This window comes from Pseudophryne corroboree, chromosome 7 (genome assembly GCF_028390025.1).
Source record: "Pseudophryne corroboree isolate aPseCor3 chromosome 7, aPseCor3.hap2, whole genome shotgun sequence".
In the NCBI taxonomy this organism is placed as follows: Eukaryota; Metazoa; Chordata; class Amphibia; order Anura; family Myobatrachidae; genus Pseudophryne; species Pseudophryne corroboree.
Genome location: NC_086450.1, coordinates 49,960,450 through 49,984,321, shown reverse-complemented (window position 1 = coordinate 49,984,321; position 23,872 = coordinate 49,960,450). Strand labels below are relative to the sequence as shown.

General features: G+C 43.9%; 1 protein-coding gene and 2 pseudogenes across 4 annotated transcripts in view; 1 reads left to right on the top strand and 2 right to left on the bottom strand.

The window, feature by feature from the left end:
- Window positions 1-23,872, bottom strand: part of SPAG16 (sperm associated antigen 16) — a 1,801,610-nt gene that overhangs the window by 1,512,451 nt on the left and 265,287 nt on the right. For all 4 annotated transcript variants that reach the window (XM_063933150.1, XM_063933149.1, XM_063933151.1 and 1 more), the window contains one exon: window positions 1,836-1,978. In XM_063933150.1, the coding sequence (XP_063789220.1) occupies window positions 1,836-1,978 (143 nt within the window). The remainder of the gene's footprint in view (window positions 1-1,835; window positions 1,979-23,872) is intronic.
- Window positions 7,095-7,213, bottom strand: LOC134947221 (5S ribosomal RNA; annotated as a pseudogene).
- On the top strand, window positions 8,885-9,003 carry LOC134946610 (5S ribosomal RNA; annotated as a pseudogene).

Here is a 23,872-nt window from a genome sequence, read left to right as displayed (position 1 = left end):
GAATAGAAGAGGGCCTTTCCCAAACTGCTGTACAAAGTTGGAAGCATAGCATTGTCCAAAATGTCTTGGTATGTTGAAGCATTAAGATTGCCCTTCACTGGAGATAAGGGGCCTAGCTCAAACCCTAAAAAACAGCCCCATACCATTATCCCTCCCCCACCAAACTTCGCAGTTGGCATAATGCAGTCAGACAGGTAACGTTCTTTCAGCACCTGCCAAGCCTAGACTCGCCCATCTGACTGCCAAACAGAGAAGAGCGATTAGTCAATCTACAGAACACGTATCCACTGTTCCACAGTCCAGTATCGGTGTGCTGTACACCGCTCCATCCGACGGTTGGCATTGGACTTGGTGATGTGAGGCTTGCATGAAGCTGCTCGGCCATGCACACCCATTCCATAAAGCTCCAGCCGCACAGTTTTTCTGCTTACATTAATACCAGTGGAAGTTTGGAACTCTTCAGATATGGAAACAGCAGAGTGTTGGCGACTTTTACGCACCATGCGCCTTAGCAGTCGTAGTCCCCGCACTGTGATTTTATGTGGTCTTCCGCTTCACGGCCGAGTTACTGTTGTTCCTAAACGCTTCCACTTTCTAATAATATTACTTACACTTGAACGTGCATTATCCAGCAGGGATGAAATTTCACGATCCGTCTTATTGCAACAGAGTCATCCTATCACCAGTACCACGCTTGAAGTCACTGAGCTCTTCAGAACGACCCATTTTGTATCACAAATGTTTGGAAATGGAGACTGCATGGCTAGGTGCTTGATTGTATACACCTGCGGCAACGGGTCTGATTGAAACACCTGAATTCAATAATTAACAGGTGCCGGTCAATACTTTTGTCCATATAGTGTATTTGTTTGTGATGCAGGTCAGATGTTTTGCTGTGTGGGTCTTACTTTACCTTTGTATAGAAAAAAAGGAAAAACATGAGAAAGTCGTCAGGGGAAAAGCGCCAAGGGGATTCAAGATATGATAATTACTGTATTAGGACGACCGTAGATTATATATCTATATAAGCACCAGTAGAATAAGCAAGACCAGCAATCATCTACTACCAGGGACACCTAACCTTGGCTGAGTACAAGATCACTGAATTACTATGAGACATTTCATTCCATCTATGGACACCAGCGAGGGTGAGAAGCTCTGCCTACAGATGGTCACTCTCCATTGTATGAGTAATCGGAACAGTTTTCTGCATTTTTCACCTTTGCTGGTATTTATTGCATTTATAATTCTTTATTCTCAAAATGTGTTCTACTTATGCTGGACCTTCCAAGGGGACGAGGCGGTTCCGAAAATGTATGATTATTGGTTGTTCGGAGATTCCTGGGAGAAGACTAAAGTGTTTCAATTTACTGTATGTATGTCTACAAGGGGCTGATTAACATAAGGCAAATTGGTGCTTTATTTACATGTTGTTCTATCTGAGTAGATATTATCATCATGCATCTATTTTATTGCTGCTTATAGATAATTCTTAATTCTACAATACATCTAGGTCTGTGCAATTGCCATCAATTGTGTATATATATATATATATATATATATATATATATATATATATTTATGAATACTGGAGTGTTTGATGGGGAAAAAACTTCATGCGTCTCATTTAAAAAAATAAATAAATATATATATATATATATATATACACACACACACACACACACACACAATATATATTATATATATGCACACAGTATATATATATATATATATATTTTCATATGAAAGAACCTTGAGAGAGGCATTTATATGCAATATAAGTGCTTTGTCCATAGGCAATATACGAGCTGTATTCATATTTCTCCCGTTCCTACCTTTGGATGTCTCTTCCCTATAACATTATTTGGGTCCTTCTCTGGGTTGTATAAAGCTACCCCTTCTTGTAGGAGTTCTCTCTCTCTCGCCTCCCGAATTGCTTTCTGGGTAGGACCACTCTCCTTCTTGTGCTTGACTTCATCTAGAAAGTAAAATGAAGCCATGAAAACACAAACGGACCCAACATTTCTATACTGGTAGGTGTGTACCTTTGTTATATAGTTCTGAAGGGGAAAGGAGAGAGGAGAAATAATGCAGAATGAATGGAGGTAGTGATTAAACAAGTGGGGGAGAAGGACAGAAAAAGATAAAGACTATGCAAAGAAATAATGATAATATAATAATAATTCAGGAACTACAGCTAGCATATGATGGAATGGTGTACCATTTACAAGCTAATCAGAAAAACCTAGAAGTCAGATAGACCTTTTCAGTGGTAAAAGGGAAAGTGTCGCACCAACTGCTGTTTAAAACAATAAGCCAGGAGGTACTGTCAGTACATCTTGGGTATACAAAAAATTAATATTAACATATTCAAGTTATTTGTTGAAGTACTTTTCTGGGAATCCACCCATCTGGGTCTCCTCGAACTTAACCCACCTGTAAGAATACTGTGGTTAATGGTGTTTCTCAAACCCATATACAACTATTTTAGAAATAAATCAATATGCCACTACCTAGTTACCTAAAGGTATACAAGTACTGAGTTGCACTTATACCCAAGTCCATTTTGCGGACAGATTGATATTTTGCACACTGCACATGTGTCGGAGCCTGTGTACATAACTTTAAGTAACAACGAGCAATTAAGAGTCTGATGGATCTCTTGCACTACAGATAGGGCTGATATCTAGTTCCACAGGAGGTGCAAATGCGTGCTCATAGTTAGCGAGTTCCATGTGGGACTTCGGAGTGGTAGTTAGACATGGATCCAGGGGCACTGTGCGCACTGCACTACCTGCACACAATATAGATATACCAATGCCTGGGCCTCTGGTGAGTGAACCTTGCCCAATTTAATGTTGAATGCAAAAATGCTAAATACTAAAGAATGTCCAAATTATCAACATAACCCGAGCAACTAGCTTACAAAAAACCCATGAAGGACAGCAAAGCTATGACATTTTCAGCACCTGTCTTTTACTTTTCTAAATGTTCTGTATGTTGTAGGGGTACTGTATACTGAACATACGGCACGCAAAGAGAAAAATATTGCCTACCTCTGCCATATACTATATTGCATGGAAGCTTAGGGATTACACTTTGAATGTTTGTTAAAAGGGAGAACAAAATACCAGCCTAAGCCTACGCTTTTACCAGGCCGCCAGGCAGATGCATTGTCTTCACATCCACTCCCAGGCAGGTGGAGACTCTTCCGCAGTCGAATGTCCTCTCCTTTAACCTCTTTGGCGTAAGGCGATAGAAACGGCCCTCATGCCCTAGTTTTTGTTTACTGAATCTCCTACAGAGACCTCAATTACAATATACACAGTCAGGTCACATTATTATGACCACCAGCTAATAGCCAGAGTAACCGGCATTGTTCAGCATGGACAACAGCTAGATGGGCTGAGCGGTCATGTTAGACACACGTCTGGTAGCCCCCAGGTTCATTTTGAGCTGCTCCACTGTAGCGTGTTAGACGGACCTCACGCACCTTTGTAGCCAACATTCACCTCTCACATCAATGGCACGTGGTGCTCCCCAGTTTCCACGTCGGTTAGTCGCAATGTTGCCATTTGTCCAGTCACAATACACCTTCACCACAGCAGAACATGGACAGTTCACAAGCTGCGCTGTTCCAGAAACACTGCCGCCCTTAGCCCATAAGCCGATAATCATCCTATTTTGCAATCTGATAAAATTGCCCCTTTTACCCATGACATCAACGACTGATATGTGTGCAGCCGGCCTACTGCACACATTATATACCCACCGAGCCAGCGCACAACACGTCACGTACTTCATGGGATACGCGCTGCAGACGTCAAATGTAGGAGGTGGTCATAATAATGTGACTCAACCACGTAAAAAGACCCTACTACAACATATTCTTAGCGCATCCGAGGCAGTCATACCAGTCCACTGGAGGTCAGTCACTATCCCCACCATGACTGAATGGTGTGCGCGCATAGAAAACTATATGAGTATGGATGATCTGATTTCTTCTTTGGCCTTGAAAAGCCAAGCCTTTACAGTGACCTGGTACCCCTGGCTGATGTACAAGAAATCTGATCATTAGAAGCCATTACACAGCTGCCCGGGATAGGTTGGGGCTGTAAGACCGGTGGTGGGGATCCTGGAGGTCAGCATACCGACCTCGGGATCCTGACCGCAAAATGCCGGCGAAGGGGGTGAGCGCAACAGAGCTCACCACGTGCTCGCCACGCAGCAGGCTCAGTGGCTCCCTGTGCTTGCCACAGGTTCTATTCCCACTCTATGGGTGTCATGGACACCCACCAGTGGGAATAGTCCCTGTTAGTCGGCATGCCGACTGTCGGGTGTTTGATCGCTCGGGTTTCTGGCGTCGGCATGGTGACATCCAGGATCCTGAGTGGCGCATCCCATCGGTTCATAGGTAAATGGCAGTGCAAGGCTGGCTGGGCGTATATGGTTTAGCTTTCGTATTAAGGGCTGGCAGGAAGCTTATTTTCTATTGACACAGCTTGGTGAGTTTTTTCTTTTTCATATAGCCCCAGGCCGGGTAGAAATTCTTGACCTGGTAATTTGCTTGTCTGTGTGAAAGGGGGGTCAGACAGGGCCCGGCAAAATTACCTGGCACTGAGATGCCGTGTAAAAGCCAGGAAATTCAGACATTTCTGTCTGAAAAGGGTATCATTGTACACAAACATTGCTACATGCACAAAACTATTAAAAATATTGTAAAAAAAAATGACCTTCAGGCTATTGGGCAGATTAAATTGTTTTGGGAAACTATTTATCCTGGGAAAGTATAGAGACCCAAACAATTGTCAGAATTCAGTTGTGTTTGTCGTGCCCAAACAAACCGCCAGGTCCTGCTTTGGCCATCCAAACATGCCGATTTAGCGCATATCTCTTCTCGCACCTTAGGAGGCTACAAGAAGAAATGTCACCACCGGGCGTCTAAATGGAGCAACAACTGAATTGCTCCATTTTGCTCCCCCTAGTGGTAGCCATGGGACAAAAGAATTGAATCGGCCCCTATGTACACTATATAAGGTGTGTATGAATCATAAATTAATTTTGTTTAGATTTGGGTCCCATGCCCTAGGTAGCTCATTACGATATGCAACTATTCCAAAATATGGAAAAAACAGATATCCAAAATACATCTGGTCCCGAGCATTTTGTATATGGGAGACCCAACCTGTACCATCCACTTGCGGCTGATTTATGACTGACAGTTCATTGCTTTCCTGCTTGTACTTTTACACAATTTGGAATAATTAGCAGATATACCGCTAGATACGTTTCATAATCACCAGCTATTGCCGTTTTTAATGTCAAATCAATTGCACAGTTTGATCCTTAACTTGCAACAGTTTGTGAAGACAAAGTCCTATCTGGCAACATAGGAACAACATGAACATAGCAATAGGAAGCCTGGGGCATTTCAGAATTAATTTTTATTTGCGAAGCCTGCCGGAGACTGAACAAGAAATCACTGAGCACTACACACAAAGCCACTGGCAGAGTAAATTGTAGCTTTGATATACCAGGGGGATTTCAATCACAGCAACAAGAATAAAATAGGAATTTCACACCTACCGGTAACTCCCTTTCTCGTAGTCTGCAGGGGATACTGGGATGGTCTTAGTACCATGGGGTATAGATGGGTCCTATTGGAGCCTTGGCACTTTAAATCTTTAGAGTGTGTGCTGGCTCCTCCCCTCTAAGCCCCTCCACCAGACTCAGTCTAGGAAACGGTGCCCGAGGAGACGGACATACATTGATAGAGGAAATTAGTAGAGGAAAAGTGGTGAGATTTCGAACCAGCACACAACAACAGGAAAATAGTAACATAACCATACTAGAAATTAGGGACAGCAACAGCTGATTCAACTCGCAACAAGTAACAACATTTGCAGGAACAAAACCGAAGAACCGAGATGGGCGCCCAGTATCCCCTACGGACTACGAGAAAAGGAATTACCGGTAGGTATCTAATTGCTATTTTCTCTAACGTCCTAGGGTATACTGGGATGGTCTTAGTACCATGGGGAAGTCCCAAAGCTCCCAGACCCGGTGGGAGAGTGCCGAGATCCCTGCAAAACAGATTGCCCAAATCAAAGGTCATCAGTAGCCAAGGTGTCAAACCTGTAAAACTTAAACGTATTTGACCCTGACCAAGTGGCAGCTCGGCACAACTGTTACGCCAAGACATCCCGGGCAGCCGCCCAGGAAGAACCCACCGACCTAGTGGAATGAGCCCGAAATTACGTTGGAACCGATAAAGCTGCCGTTTAGTAAGCCTGATGGATAGTAAGCTTGATCCAATGCACAATAAACTGATTAGAAGCAGGACAGACAATCTTGTTGGCATCATACAATACAAAAAGCTAGTCGAACTTCCGTGTCCGAGCAGTCCATTTGACACATATCTTCAAAGCCCGTACGACATCCAATGACTTTGGAGTATCAGTGTCGTCAACAACAACAACTGGAACCACTATCGGCTGATTGAGATGAAAAACAGACACCACCTTGGCCAGGAACTACTGACGAGTCCTGAGCTCTGCCCTATCCTCATGGAATTAGCAAAAGGGAGAGAAAGAAAGCTCTTGTGTGGGCACACTCTTGAAAAAAACAGAAAAATGTTTTTTAATTGTTCAGTTATTAGTAAGAAATGTTAAAATTTATATTTATTGATCATAAGTTAAAAAATTACCCCTCTATGATCCAAGGAAAAGTGTAAACATAAGAAAGACATGAGAAAATATGATATAATATAAAAATGTTCTGGTCTGTTAATCACATGAGAAGGATTAGAAAGGCTGCAGACACTTAATAGTCTAACACCCGTTTCTCCTGACCAGTACAGATAATCTGTATTAATGAGACCGACCAAGGAGGTCAGAATGTCTTGGAAAAAACCACTGAAATCGAGTTAATACCAAGCATTTATTATTCACCTATTTATTTGATGTTACGCAGAATTAGAAATATCTGTGTTGATATGACCTGAACGCAGAAAAAGTAAAGAAAGTTATTGAAAGAACAAGTAGTGGTGATACTGCTGTTGGTGTCCACCCTTCGGAAGAAGGGGAATAGTCCCTACTCTGCAACACCAGGTATTCCCAGGGAGTCTCCTCTCAAGGTACTGACCCGGCCCAACGCTGTTTCGCTTCCAAGATCAGACGAGATCGGGCATTAGCAGCGTCGTATGGTAGTAGAGAGGGTATCTACCAATGAGAGTGCACCTATATAGAGATGGTAGAGTAAAGATTTAGAAAGATAGTCATATAGTGTGTAGATCTGCTTTCCACGTTAGGCGGGGTGAAACAATTGTCACTCAGTGACAAGGTGCACCCTGGATCGTGAATGAGAGTCTACAGAAAATAGTAAGTAGTGAAAGGAAAAAAGGTTTTAACACTTCTAGAATTATACTAGTGGTCGCTAACCCTGGCGGGAGACCACGTCACAAGGTATACAGCGTCAGGTAAGTTAGTACATATAAATATCATTCACATATATATTCCTTTTTTGAGCAAAACATCATTACTATGAAAAACAACCTAACAGGTATAGCATACTGTATAGGAAGGAGAATAAACGATGTATGAATAATCTGCAATTTATGGGGTTATAGGGCTATATTATGCACAGAAAATCCAAATTAATTGGCTTGCAGTGTTAATTGATGTATCAAAAAGAAAAGTCACCTCTTGCAGTGATATTGGTCTGCAATGTATGTGATTATTATTATGCGAGAAAAAAATCTCAAATATATAACATGCAGTATTAGATAGTGTGCCAAGAAGTGATAACCATATATGTTAATAATACTGGCATGCGATATGTAGAATTATAATACTGAAATATGCACAAAAAAATCACAACTGCTTAAACGTGCAATGAATATGCCCAATGCACCTATAGAGAATAGAATTCAAACTTCAATTGTAAATGGAAGATTGCAGCTAGAAAGGTGATACTCAAAATGTCAGGGTCCGGAGATAGGTGATAATGCAGGATCCTCCAAGGACAGGTCCCTTGCTGTGATCCGTGGAAAACGCGTTTCGCCCGTTGGGCTTGTTCACTTCCGGGATCTCGCATTATCACCTATCTCCGGACCCTGACATTTTGAGTATCACCTTTCTAGCTGCAATCTTCCATTTACAATTAAAGTTTGAATTCTATTCTCTATAGGTGCATTGGGCATATTCATTGCACGTTTAAGCAGTTGTGATTTTTTGTGCATATTTCAGTATTATAATTCTACATATCGCATGCCAGTATTATTAACATATATGCTTATCACTTCTTGGCACACTATCTAATACTGCATGTTATATATTTGAGATTTTTTTCTCGCATAATAATAATCACATACATTGCAGACCAATATCACTGCAAGAGGTGACTTTTCTTTTTGATACATCAATTAACACTGCAAGCCAATTAATTTGGATTTTCTGTGCATAATATAGCCCTATAACCCCATAAATTGCAGATTATTCATACATCGTTTATTCTCCTTCCTATACAGTATGCTATACCTGTTAGGTTGTTTTTCATAGTAATGATGTTTTGCTCAAAAAAGGAATATATATGTGAATGATATTTACATGTACTAACTTACCTGACGCTGTATACCTTGTGACGTGGTCTCCCGCCAGGGTTAGCGACCACTAGTATAATTCTAGAAGTGTTAAAACCTTTTTTCCTTTCACTACTTACTATTTTCTGTAGACTCTCATTCACGATCCAGGGTGCACCTTGTCACTGAGTGACAATTGTTTCACCCCGCCTAACGTGGAAAGCAGATCTACACACTATATGACTATCTTTCTAAATCTTTACTCTACCATCTCTATATAGGTGCACTCTCATTGGTAGATACCCTCTCTACTACCATACCACGCTGCTAATGCCCGATCTCGTCTGATCTTGGAAGCGAAACAGCGTTGGGCCGGGTCAGTACCTTGAGAGGAGACTCCCTGGGAATACCTGGTGTTGCAGAGTAGGGACTATTCCCCTTCTTCCGAAGGGTGGACACCAACAGCAGTATCACCACTACTTGTTCTTTCAATAACTTTCTTTACTTTTTCTGCGTTCAGGTCATTTCAACACAGATATTTCTAATTCTGCGTAACATCAAATAGATAGGTGAATAATAAATGCTTGGTATTAACTCGATTTCAGTGGTTTTTTCCAAGACATTCTGACCTCCTTGGTCGGTCTCATTAATACAGATTATCTGTACTGGTCAGGAGAAACGGGTGTTAGACTATTAAGTGTCTGCAGCCTTTCTAATCCTTCTCATGTGATTAACAGACCAGAACATTTTTATATTATATCATATTTTCTCATGTCTTTCTTATGTTTACACTTTTCCTTGGATCATAGAGGGGTAATTTTTTAACTTATGATCAATAAATATAAATTTTAACATTTCTTACTAATAACTGAACAATAAAAAACATTTTTCTGTTTTTTTCAAGAGTGCGCCCACACAAGAGCTTTCTTTCTCTCCCTTTTGCTAGTACTTGTGCTTTCTGGCTCTGGGCGCACCACCAATAGAGACTTTAATTGAAAGGTTTAATTTACTCCTTTCCAACAATACAACTGTCCAATTTTTGGTTTCTTATAATCTTTGCAATTTATTATATACCAGTGCACGGTCGCTCTCTTTGTTCAATACTATCCTCATGGAACACCAGGTAGGGACTCTTACAGGACAAAGCCCCTAGCTCTGACACACATCTTGCTGAGGCCAAAGCCAACAGCATGACCGTCTTCCATGTGAGATACTTCACCTCAACCTTGTGCAAAGATTCAAAACAGTCAGACTGGAGAAATTTTAGAACCAAATTGAGATCACACGGTGCCGTGGGGGCCGCAAAGGGAGGCTGAATATGAAGGACACCCTGCAGAAAGGTCTGCACTTGTGGGAGGGCAGCCAACTGTTTTTGGAAAAATATAGACAGCTGAAATCTGAACTTTAAGAGAGCCTAAACGTAGGCCCATGTCCATGCCTGGCTGAAGAAAATGCAGGAAACGACCCAGATTGAAATCCACAGCAGAAAACTGTTGACTTTCACACCAAGAGATATATCTCTTTCATATACGATGGTAATGTTTCGAAGTGACCCCTTTTCTGGCTTGGATCACAGTCTAGATAACATTGGCCGGGATGCCTTTCTGGCTAGAATCTCCCTTACAACTGCCATGCCATCAAATGTAGCCGTAGTAAGTCAATGTAGCCGTAGTAAGTCTGGATAGACAAACGGCCCTTGCTGAAGAAGATCTTCTCGAAGTGGCAGTGGCCAAGGATCTTCGATTGACATGGCCAGGAGGTCTGCATACCAGGCCCTGCGCGGCCAATCTGGGGCAATGAGAATTACCCAAACTCCTTTCCTTCTTATTCTTTTTAATACTCTGGGAAGCAGAGGAATTGGAGGGAACAGGTACACCAACTGGTAAGACCATGGCGTCGTCAGAGCATCCACAGCTGCATCTTGCGGATCCTTTGTCCTGGAACAATAACACAGGAGTTTCCTGTTGAGTCAAGAAGTAATCATGTCGATTTGCGGACACCCCCCCTGCTGTGTTAGTTGTTGGAACACCTGTGGATGAAGGCCCCATTCCCCCAGGTGCAGGTCGTGCCTGCTGAGGAAGTCTGCTTCCAAGTTGTCTACTCCAAGAACGAAGATGGCCAAGATGGCATTTTGTTCCGCCCAGAGGAGTATCTCTCATCACAGCTCTGCTTTTTGTACCTCCTTGTCGGTTTATGTACGCCACTGTCATTGCGTTGTCCGACTGTATTTGAATGTCCTGATTCTGAAGAAGATATGAGGCCTGTAGAAGGGCATTGTAAATTGCCCCGAGTTCCAAAATGTTTATCAGAAGGACTGTTTCTTGACTTGACCACCTTCCTTGGAACTGAGCCCCTTGGGTTACTGCTCCCCAACCTCTGAGGCTTGCTTTCCCTTAACTGATCTCTGGACACAGCCTTGATCAGGAAATCATCCAGATAAGGAATGATGTTCACACCCTGTTTTCGGTGCAGCAGCATCATCTCTGCCATCACCTTTGTGAATACCCTCGGTGCCGTTGATAGGACAAAAGGTAAAGCCTGGAATTGGTAGTGATGGTCCTGCAGTGCAAACCGTAGATACGCCTGATGAGGCGGCTAAATAGGGATGTGAAGGTACGCATCCTTGATATCCAGGGACACTAGGAACTACCCTTCCTCCAGGCCAGAGACTACTGCTCTCAGAGATTTCATCTTGAATTTTAACTTGCGTAAAAACGGATTCAGTGATTTGAGGTTTAGGATCGGTCTTATCGAACCGTCCGGTTTAGGTACCACAAACAGGCTGAAGTAATATGCCCTGTTCTTTTTAGAGTCAGCATCCACTGCCCACTGTCGCAGCAATAACCCTCTGTGTGCTGACACCGCTTTCACTGAAGCGCGCGCACTGATCAAGCCTATTTTCTTGATTGCCTCACACATAAAATTTGCAGAGTCCTGTATATGTTGCAGGAGGGTGACCACTTCACCCTGAGACGGGGGGTAATTCAGACCTGATCGTAGCAGCAAATTTGTTAGCAGTTGGGCAAAACCATGGGGGGTCATTCCGAGTTGTTCGCTCGTTGCTGATTTTCGCAACGGAGCGATAAAGGCAAAAATGTGCATGCGCATGATACGCAGTGCGCATGCGCTAAGTAAATTAGCACAAAATTTAGTAGATTTACTCACGTCCGAACGAAGAATTTTCATAGTTGAAGTGATCGGAGTGTGATTGACAGGAAGTGGGTGTTTCTGGGCGGAAACTGACCGTTTTCTGGGAGTGTGCGGAAAAACGCAGGCGTGCCAGGATAAAACGTAGGAGTGTCTGGTGAAACGGGGGAGTGGCTGGCCGAACGCAGGGCGTGTTTGTGACGTCAAACCAGGAACGAAACGGGCTGAGCTGATCGCAGTGTAGGAGTAAGTCTCGAGCTACTCAGAAACTGCTAAGATTTTTCTATTCGCAATTCTGCTATGCTAAGATACACTCCCAGAGGGCGGCGGCCTAGCATGTGCAATGCTGCTAAAAGCAGCTAGCGAGCGAACAACTCGGAATAACCCCCCATGTGCACTGCAGGTTGGGCAGATATAACATGTGCAGAGAGAGTTAGATTTGGGTGGGGTGTGTTTAAACTGAAATCTAAATTGTAGTGTAGAAATAAAGCAGCTAGTATTTACACTGCACAGAAACAAAATAATCCACCCAAATCTAAACCTCTCTGCAAATGTTATATCTGTCACACCTGCAGTGCACATGGTTTTGCCTAACTTCTAACAAAATTGCAGCAGCAATCAACTCTGAATTACCCCCATAGTCTCAAAGTTTTCAATTAAATTACCTGACCATTTGGCAATGGCTCATGTAATCCAACCATATGCTATAGTGGGTCTCTGAGTAACTCCCACTGCAGTATACAGTGACTTGAGAGTAGTCTCAATTTTACAAAAAGCAAAATCTTTTAGGGAGATAGCACCAGGCACAGGTAGTACAGTTTTACGTGACAACCTGGAGACTGAAGTATCCACCACCAGTGGGTTTTCCCACACTTTCCTATCCTCAGGAGGAAAAGGAAAGGGCAACAACCTCCTCTTAGGGATTTGAAATTTCTTGTCAGGATTAACCCATGTCTCTTTAAAGAGCATATTTAATTCCTTGGAAACAGGAAAGGTAGCAGCAGAGTTTGGTTTTACAATGAAAAACATTACCTCTGCCGTGTCTGCCTCTTTATCAGGGATATTTAGGACCTCTCTAATAGAGTATATGAGAAATTCTATTCCCTGAGAGTACCATCCCCCACATATACATCCACCTCCCCAACCACCATATCTGAATTTTCATTATCAGAATCAGAGTGGAGTACTTGGGCTATTGTACGCTTTTGTGGAATAAGTACAGGGGACTGAGATGCTAGTCTGTGGTCTGAATGTTTAGTTACTAAATCAGCCATAGACTTCTTTAAATCCTGCATCTCCTGCTTGGCCAAAGCCAGCTCAGTGGAGATGTTAGTAACCATCCCTTCAATTGAGTCCAGCCATGCTGGTTCCTGCAGACTGCTTCCCTGAGAAGGGACACTACATTGTGTACACATCAATGATCCCTCTGGTAAGGGGGAAAACTTAGTGTTGCATAACCGACAGAGACTTCTTGCCAGACATACTGTATAGTAGAATGCACACACACAGGAAAAGGTTAAATGCACAGTTAACCCAAACAGCCTGTTAGCAGAGACAGAAGGAGAGAGAACCAGCACACTTGCTCCTATAGCTAAAAGCAATGCTTCACTGGGCAGCAGACTGACTACACAAGAAGAGGACTTAGTATATATATATATATATATATATATATATAAAATGCTCCTACGACCTTATCCTCCTGGTCATAGAAGAGGCTGGGAGGGAGCTTAAGAACTACCAAGCTAAGATTCAGGCATTCGAAAATATTAATCTTGAGAAGCTCAAACAAGATACCGACAATAAGTGGATGGAGCAGTTGTCTGAACAGATCATCAAATACAGCGGACCTAGTTGCGTTCAAGAAAAAGAAAAGGATTACGGTCGATAAGGATTATGAGGAACACCGCGTATATGCATGGGTTAATCAAAAGCCGCATTACCCACAAAAGAGGAGATATCCGAATAGATATCAGAATAGGTACAGGAAACAAGATCGATCCGACACGGACAACTCCAGTGGTGGAGCTACCTCAACTAGTGAAGGAGAGGCAACAGGGGCACGTTCCAAATCTCAGACGAAAAAACTCCCTTTAGGGGTGACTACCCGAGCAAAGGCAAGCTCGGTGGAAGATCTCGGACCAGACGAGGGGGCGAGTGGGCAAGGCAAAGGAAAGCGCAAATACAAGAAGAAAACGTAGTGTTTAACTTATCTTCCAAAGATCTTACTCCAGATGAATTGTCTGTGCTTAAGAAAGGCCTATCCTTTGTGCCCACCAATAGCCCTAATGAATTTAAGAATAAAGTGGACCTTTACTGTCTCAACAGACAGCTCAGACTCAAAGAATTCTTCGGGGTCACCAAGCCGCCCCACATCCAGAAACAAGTCATTAAGAAACCTTCAACATTTATCCAATATATAATAATCCTGCCATCAGATGTTTTACTTCATCTCGGGAAGACCATAGATAAGTGTGCAGATGTGAAGCCCCCTGTACGTGGTAATCTCACCAAGGGGGAGAAAATTGCCCTTAATAACCTGAGCTCTTATACGGACATGGTCATCCGCCCCGCCGACAAGGGCGGGGGCATTATTATTCAGGATCTTATACAATACAAATCTGAAATTGAACGGCAGCTGAATGATCCAAATGTTTACAGTCGACTGGACGAAGACCCCACCACCATCTTCAAGAAGGAATTGGATACCCTCCTCGCTTCGGCAGTTACTAATAACATCATTTCCCAAAAGTTATGTGACTCCCTCACTGTAGAACATCCCAGGATCCCCTTGATCTATACCATACCTAAATTGCATAAGGATGCCAGTAATCCCCCAGGACGGCCAATCATTTCCGCCCGAGATTCTCTGTTCTATGGAATTTCTAAATTCCTTGATTTTTATTTACAACCAGTCATACAGAATGAAAGAACTTTTCTGAAATATACGACGTCATTCATACTGAAATTATTAAACATCCCTCGGGTTGAGTCCCATTGGTGGATGGCCACCATAGACGTGGTTAGCCTCTACACAAGCATTCCACATAATAGAGGTTTGGCTGCCACCAGGAGGCTTCTCACCAATAATTTGTTATATCAAGGACCGGATTTAGATTTCTTCATGACTCTACTTGAACTGACATTGACAAGGAATTACTTCCAGTACGACGGCAAATTCTTTATTCAAAGACTTGGCTGTGCGATGGGTTCTTGCGTAGCACCAAGCTACGCAAATGCTTTTATGTTTTCTTTAGAGCAAGATTTATTCTTCTCTGACTCTAGCTTCGGACAACCCATCCGCAGCTACTACAGGTACATAGACGATATATTCGTCTTATTGACAGGTAGTCAAGATCAGTTTTCTTCAATGATGCAATCCATCAATCAGGCTGACGACAGCATTAAATTTACCTACACGATCAGCAACCGCAACATCAATTTTTTGGACGTCTCCATCACGATACATGACGGACGGTTTGATACAACCGTCTACCACAAGCCAACAGACCGGAACACCCTCCTGAGAGCTGAAAGTCATCACCCCAGGTCTTTAAAACAAGGACTACCTTTCTCGCAGTTTATGTGAGCTCTTAGAATTTGTAGTGATCCTCAAGATCTTAAGGTACAACTTAACCTGATGATGAATAAATTTATTGCCAGAGGGTACAATCCTATATCTCTAAAGAGAACCATGTTGCAAGTTCTGTCCATGCCTAGGGACAAATCGTTGGAAGTTAAAACCCCCTCTAATCCTTCGGACTCGATTATCTGGGTTACAGATTTTTCCACGGCGAGTAGAGACATTAATTCGGCTGTTAAAAAACTGTGGAATTTGGTAAATTCAGACCAGGATTTACCAGCATTGTACAACAAACGTTTGATGATTGGGCAGCGTCGAGGAAAGAACATCAGGAATTACGTAGTACACAATGATGTTTCCAAACTTAAATCTGCAGCTCCGGGACATTTTCTATCTAGAAAACCGGGTAATTATCGCTGCCTCGGGTGCACCACTTGCAGTTACCTCGATATTGGCGACACGTTTTCACATCCAAGGTCAGGCAAAATTTTCCAAATCAGATACCCACTGACCTGTTCATCCAAGTTCGTTGTATATTATATCAAATGCCCGTGCGGGCTACTTTACATTGGGAAAACTGTTAGACAGTTCAAGGAACGCATGGCTATGCACAGAATGGCTATCAGACATGCTCTAGAGGGGACTGACCAAGAACAACCGGTCGCTAGACACTTTAAGAACTTTAGACACAACTTGGCCAGCTTGAGATATAAAATGATAGACCATGTACCCCTCAGTAATAGAGGGGGTGATAGGGGACACCTGTTGCTTCAGAAGGAGGCGATGTGGATTCACAAATTACAGACCCTGCATACGTTAGGGTTGAATGATCAATGTTCTCTCAACTGCTTATCTTGAAGTATGTATTTTTGTTTATTTAGGTTTATCCTATAACTATTTTCATGCATTGTTTAAAAGCATTGATTCATGTTTATATTTTTCTGCAGCGGATGGACAGTTCTGTTGTTTTTTGTTTCTATGGTGATGGGAGCACTATAGCGTTACGTCCGTTGCTAGGAGCCGGTGCGTCAGCGCTAGTCGCATGTGAGTGACGTCATCGCGCCCCAGCACAGAGCGGGACGGCAACGAGCGCACAGACCTGGGTGAGTGTCTATAAAAGTTTGTTATATGTGCATGTTGTTTTATCCTTGAAAAAATTTCATAAATAGACATGAAACGTTGGAACTATATCCTGGCTACTTGACTTGTTTGACCTACGCCGGAGTTTTATTCAAGTTACAAGCATGTGAGTGCGGCTCATTCTTCTGGTGCATATATATATATATATATATATATATATATATATATCTCCGACCTACTATAACCTCCTTGGTACTGGTGAGGTGCTGTGGAGGGTCCTGGGAGAGTAGCGCTTCCCTGCAGCCAGGGTCTGAATGCAGTGAAAATGGTGTGACCAGTTCCGCTCTGACCTGAAGCCCTGCCACTTCAATGGCGCACAGTCATCCCGCTGTTTTATACTGGCATGTATCTATAATATATGAAAACAGGGTTAGAACCCTGTTTATACACCAGCGCCAGTGTTGGTTTGATCCGAAATGCAGCCGTCCCCTTGTGGAGCTGTGCGTCTCTATACCCTAATGCCACCAATGGAGTCGATGACCCGCTATCCGGGACGCCAGCTCTGTACTCACCACTCTTCAGCTCTGCGGTGAAGGTTAGTGTGACCCTTATCCCACATTCATTTGCTGTGTAAGATTTTAGTTTGTTCTTGTTTTAAAACAAAACATCTTGTTTGTAGATGTTGTTTAAATCTGTGCTGGAACACGTAGCGGCACGCTCAGATGGGTGGTTATTGAGCTTTAATATTGCTGAATTAGTAGAAATAAACGTTATGGTAAGAACTTAACGTTGATAATGTGATTTCTCTTATGTCCACAAGTATCCACAGGATAACATTGGGATATTGTCGAGCGACAGCGAAAATAGCACCAACACGGTCACGAGCTTTCTGGCCTCCCAGGATGCATTGGGGCATCAACTATATAGTCCCGCCCACTGACTCAGTCAGATCAGTTCTTTCCACAGCGATTTTAGGCAGGAACATTAGGTAGAGACCTGTACAGGCGATAAGAACACACATGCACACCCTTCCATACAAGAAGGAAGAGGTTTTTAGTGTTTGTCTGGATCCTCAAATCAGATGCGTCAGGGTGGGATCCCTGTGGATACCTGTGGACATAAGAGAAATCACGTTATCAACGGTAAGTTCTTACCATAACGTTTATTTCTCTGGCTGGGTCCACAGGATTATCCACAGGATAACATTGGGATTCCCAAAGCCATTTTAGTGGTGGGGACACTCCTGATTGCACAGGAGGACCTTTCGCCCGAAGTCTGGGTCATGAGAGGCAAAAGTATCCAAGGCATAATGTCTGATGAATGTGTTTATGGAAGACCATGTGGCTGCCCTACATATCTGTTCTGCTGATGCACCCTGTTGTGCTGCCCAAGAAGGACCTACCTTACGTGTAGAGTGTGCAGAGACATTAGCCGGAATAGGGAGATCTGCATGAGAATAAGCTTCTGATATTACCATTCGGAGCCATCTCACCAGCGTCTGTTTACTAGCAGGCCAACCTCTCCTATGGAATCCGTAGGGGATGAAGAGGTAATCTGTTTTCCTGATGGCACTAGTACGATCTATGTACATTTTTAAAGCCCGGACCACGTCCAGTGACACTTCTCCCACAGATAGTCCCGATACCTGAAAAGCTGGGACTACAATCTCTTCATTCAGGTGAAACTTTGACACCACCTTTGGAAGATAACTAGATCTCGTTCTGAGAACTGCTCTTTCTGGAAAAAAACTTAGTAAAGGAGACTTACATGATAATGCTCCTAAATCTGACACTCTTCTGGCTGACGCCATTGGGGGTCATTCCGAGTTGTTCGCTCGCAAGCTGCTTTTAGCAGCTTTGCACACGCTAAGCCGCCGCCTACTGGGTGTGAATCTTAGCTTCTCAAAATTGCGAACGAAAGATTCGCAATATTGCGAAAATACTTCTCTGTGCAGTTTCTGAGTAGCTTGAGACTTACTCTGCCAGTGCGATCAGTTCAGTGCTTGTCGTTCCTGGTTTGACGTCACAAACACACCCAGCGTTCGGCCAGACACTCCTCCGTTTCTCCAGCCACTCCCGCGTTTTTCCCAGAAACGGTAGCGTTTTTTCACACACTCCCATAAAACGGCCAGTTTCCGCCCAGAAACACCCACTTCCTGTCAATCACATTACGATCACCAGAACGAAGAAAAAACCTCGTAATGCCGTGAGTAAAATACCTAACTGAATAGCAAATTTACTTGGCGCAGTGCGAACATTGCGCATGCGCAGTTAGCGGAAAAACGCTGCGATGCGAAGAAAATTACCGAGCGAACAACTCGGAATGACCCCCATTGCCAGTAAAAAAAGAACTTTAACCGTTAACCACTTAAGATCCGCTCTCTCAAGTGGTTCAAACAAAGGACCCTGGAGAAATTTAAGAACTAAATTCAAATCCCAGGGAGCTGCAGGAGGAACAAATGGAGGTTGAATATGTACTACTCCTTGGAAAAATGTACGTACATCCTGTAGGTCAGCAATCTTTTGCTGAAACCATACAGTCAACGCTGAAACTTGCACCCTCAAGGAAGCAACCTTTAACCCTTTATCCAATCCTGCCTGTAGGAAATCCAAAATTATAGCTACTTTAAAAGATCTCGGATTGTAATTTTTTCCAGAACACCAATGAATATAGGCTTGCCATATTCTATGATATACACGGGCCGAAGAAGGCTTTCTTCCTCTAAGCATGGTTTGGATTACCTGCTTTGAAAATCCTTTAGCCTCTAATATAGAGGTTTCAACAGCCACGCCGTCAAAGACAGGCGATCCAGATGACTGTGACAACAAGGACCCTGCATTAACAGATCTGGACGTTGAGGGAGCAGTATCGGTGCTTCCACGGACATTCTCAACAGATCTGTGTACCAATGCCTTCTTGGGCAAGCTGGAGCTATTAGAATGATTGCTCCTTTTGCCTGTTTTATCTTTCTCACTACTCTGGGTAACAGAGATATTGGAGGGAACAGATATGCCAGCCGAAACCTCCATTCTACTGACAGTGCGTCTACCAGGATCGCTCCTGGGTCCCTTGTTCTTGATCCGTACCTCGGAACTTTGTTGTTTAGACGAGTCGCCATAAGGTCTATCTCCGGTAGGCCCCATCTTTTCCCCAGTGTCTGAAACACTTCTGGGTGTAGTGCCCATTCGGTTTCCTGAATGGTGTGCCGACTGAGAAAATCCGCTTCCCAATTTAGTACACCCGGAACAAATACTGCTGACAATGCCGGGAGATGGAGTTCCGCCCATTTTAGAATGGGAGTTACTTCCTCCATCAGACTCTTGCTGTGAGTTCCTCCTTGATGATTGAGGTATGCTACTGCCGTCGCATTGTCTGAGAGGATCTGGACTGGTCTTCCTTGTAGATTGTCCTTTGCCTGAACTAGGGCCAAGTAAATGGCTCTTATTTCTAACAGATTTATCGGCAGGCGACTTTCCCTTGCGGTCCATTTTCCCTGGAACCACAGGCTTCCGAGTACCGCCCCCCAGCCTTGTAGGCTGGCATCTGTCGTCAGGACTTGCCACTCTTTTACCCAAAAGTGTCTCCCCTTGTTTAAATGGTCTGTCTGTAGCCACCATGCTAGAGACCTTTTTACATTTACTGGAATCTTTATCATCTGCTTCTTTATTGTTCGATGATTTCCATTCCATTTGGTCAAAATGAGATGCTGCAACGGTCTGGAGTGGAATTGCGCATATTCCACCATGTCGAACGTTGATACCATCTGACCCAACAGTCGCATTGCTGCATGGACTGACATTGTCTGGGCTTGCAACGCTTCCTGAGCCATGACCTGCACCTTGACTATTTTCTTCTCTGGTAAGAGAACTCTCTGTAGGTCTGAATCCAATATGGCTCCCAAATGAACCATCCGCTGTGACGGATTCAGGGACGACTTCTCCCAATTTATGAGCCACCCGTGTCTCTGTAAACAAACTATCGTCTGTTGGAGATGGCTCAACAGTAAATCTTGCGACTGTGCTAAGATTAATAGGTCGTCTAGGTATGGGAATATTCTTATCCCTTGTTTGCGCAGACAAGCTGCCATAACCACCATGATCTTGGTAAACACCCTGGGTGCTGTAGCTAGCCCGAAGGGCAGAGCTTGGAACTGGAAGTGGTGTTCCTTGAGGATGGCAAACCTGAGGAAACACTGATGTGATAGTGCTATAGGTACATGTAGGTAAGCATCCCGTACATCCAGAGATACCATATAGTCTCCCGGTTCCATAGCCAACATTATGGAGCATAACGTTTCCATGTGGAACTTCGGGATCCATATGTAATTGTTCAACATCTTCAGATTTAGAATTGGTCGATATGACCCATTTGGTTTCTGGATTAGAAACAGATTGGAGTAATACCCCTGTCCCTTTTGTGATGGAGGTACTGGGACAATCACACCTGACTGCAGTAATTTTTGGACTGCTTCTTGCAGGGCATTGGCCTTCGACTCTATACGAGACGGGCTGGTGCAAAAAAATCTTTGAGGAGGCTGCCTCCTGAATGGGAACCCATACCCCTGAGATACTACCTTCTGCACCCAGGCATCTGTTGATGACTGTTGCCATGTGTGTGCAAATTGTAGGAGTCGGCCCCCAACCCTGGAATCCTCCAGGCGGAGGCCCGTCTCTTCAGGCTGAGGGTTTCTGTTCAGGTTTGGAAGCTGGCTTTTTGCTAGCCCACTGCTTCCTACCCCTGGATTTAAACTGGGGTTGTTTAGGCTCCTCTTTACCTTTCGCTTTGCTTTGCCAGCGAAATGAGCGACATTTTAAACCCTTGGACTTAGGGTTATAGGTAGCCGGAAATCTGACCTTCTTCGATTCAGCCTCTGACTCTAGGATATCCGATAAAGGTTTTCCAAATAATATATTACCCACAAAAGGCAATGCTTCCAATTCCTTCTTGGACTCCGCATCTGCCTTCCAGGTCCGTAGCCAGACTGCTCTGCGAGCGACTACTGCCAGGGCTGAAGCTTTAGAAGCAACAGTGCCTACATCAATGGCTGCTTCTTCTAAATACTGGGCAGATTGTCTTAAACGGCAAAGACGATCCTCTTGCTCCCTAGTAGGAGAGGGGATGTCATTCTCTAGTTCCTCTATCCATTCGCCCATTGCCTTTGCTACCCAGGCCGAAGCCATAGCAGGTCTTACCACTGCACCCACAAGAGAAAAAATATTTTTCAATAGGCTCTCTACCCTCCTGTCTGTGACATCATTCAAAGAGGTAGATGACAGTGGCAAAGCAGATTTATGCACGAGTCGCAGAACATGTGCATCTACTTTTGGAGGAACTTCTCTCTTCGAACAATCTCCAGCAGGAAATGGATATCCTAGGAATCTTATACTTTTTACCGGGCGCTGCCCAAGACTCATCCATCATTTCCGTCAACTCCTCTGACGCTGGAAATTCAGCTTTCACTGACTTTGTTCGTTTGAATACAGGTGCTTTTGCTTTTAACGCTGTCTTGGCTGGTTCTTCCAGAGAAAGCACAGCCTTTACTGCATTAATGAGTTCAGCTACATCATCTGAACTAAAGCTCTGCGACTGATCATCATACGGAGTTGAATCTATTGTTTCCGCATCATCATCCGATGTATCCTCTTGTGTAGTCTGCCATACAGACGTATCTGTCTTAGTCTTACCTGCCCCTTGGTTGCTTGTAGAGGCTACTGGAACCAAACCATAGGAAGGGAGCTGCATGTATGGGTTCATAGTGTAACCTAACCCTTGAGGTGGTGCTACTGGAGCTAACCTGTCCGCTATTGAAGACAGTCTTTGCGAACATATTCCATGGTGGCTCTACTGGAGGTTGAACTAACTCCTGTTTTTTACTTCGCTGAAAAGCGAAACAGTTTGCACACAAACCCTCATAAGTGACCAATTGATTCATATCAATTACCCCTGACTTACAAGATAAGCATGTTAGGGCTATGGGAGTGCTTGACAAATTCTCCTCATCACTTTTGCCGCTCACAGACATTTTATCTGATATTGACTACACAATTTTGTGACTGAAAAACACCCTATAATCAGTATATAGAGGTGAAATCAATCTGACCACAGTGCACCTGATTTGAGGGTCAGAACAGGACTGACATTACACAGAAAAGTCAGCACGCATACTAGCAGTCAGTCACATGTTAAAGCATTAGACATTGTCATATGAGAATACAACCTCCATAATAACTTATACATAAGTAGGAAAATTGTACTTCTGTTTAACTGGTTCTTTTTCCAACATAACATGCAGAAAACACAGTAATATACAGGTCTCATATGCAATAGGTACTAAAAATTAACAATGCACACTAAGAAGTAGAAGGAATTTTTAGTACTGTATACCCTGCCTCCAGAGAGCGGGATACAGGGAGACTCACCACACTTCCATATCCAAGCAAAGACGCTCGTAAGACGCTGAGTGGATTCAGACGCTACTGGTGTACACTGCCGCTTTTGGTAACTGATAACGGACATGTACGCTCACCAACGGACACGGACACTGAGCGACTCCACGTGCATGCAGACACTAAAGGCCCGCGACTCGGTCTGGGCGGGTTTATATCCAGTGTACACAACCGCAGCGTCTAAGCTGCGACCGAGTACCCTCGTGGTAGCGTCTGAGCCGGAAGTGAGGTCATTCAGTTCATGAAACGAGAGACACGCGGGAACTGGCCATGAACTCGGAGGAGGGACGGCCAGGAGAGCGTCTGAAACCCCCTGTTGACTTAAACCCCCAGGATCGCGGCCTCACCTAGTCCTGGCGCCTATGATCCCCAGAGCGTATCGCTGTCACACTCGAGATGTTCGGCGCATCAACACACTGTTTGCAGTCTCCACCAAATCAGTGTAGCTGTGTCCTGACCCCTCTAGTAAGAGGAAGTCCATAGACTCACCGTCTCCCCATGCTCCGGCCACAGCCTGGTAACGTCTGCTGGACCTGCTAGAACATCCGACACAGACGCCCGTCGAGACAGCACTGTACCGCGAAGGTAAGCGTTGTTGCGACCCGGTGGGGAGTTGTTGGAGCGACTCTGTCTAATATGCGTTTAAAACGCTGTTAAGAGAAGTCGCTCAAAAACCAAAACAGTAAGTCTATAAAAATAAAGTAATGAAAACTTGAAGCTGCTTTCTCAGCAGCCCTGTGACCATGCGGCTTCCTGCCGCACCAAGCAAAAAACTGATCTGACTGAGTCAGTGGGCGGGACTATATAGTGGAGGCCCCAATGCATTCTGGGAGGCCAGAAAGCTCGTGACCGTGTTGGTGCCATTTTCGCTGTCGCTCGACAATATCCCAATGTTATCCTGTGGATAATACTGTGGACACAGCCAGAGAAAAGTAGTTCTCATAGCACCAGCTGGTAGCCTTAAGAACTAAGCAGATAAAAGTAGCACATTCATATGTATTATTCATTTATACATACATAATTGAGGAAATAGTGCTCCCT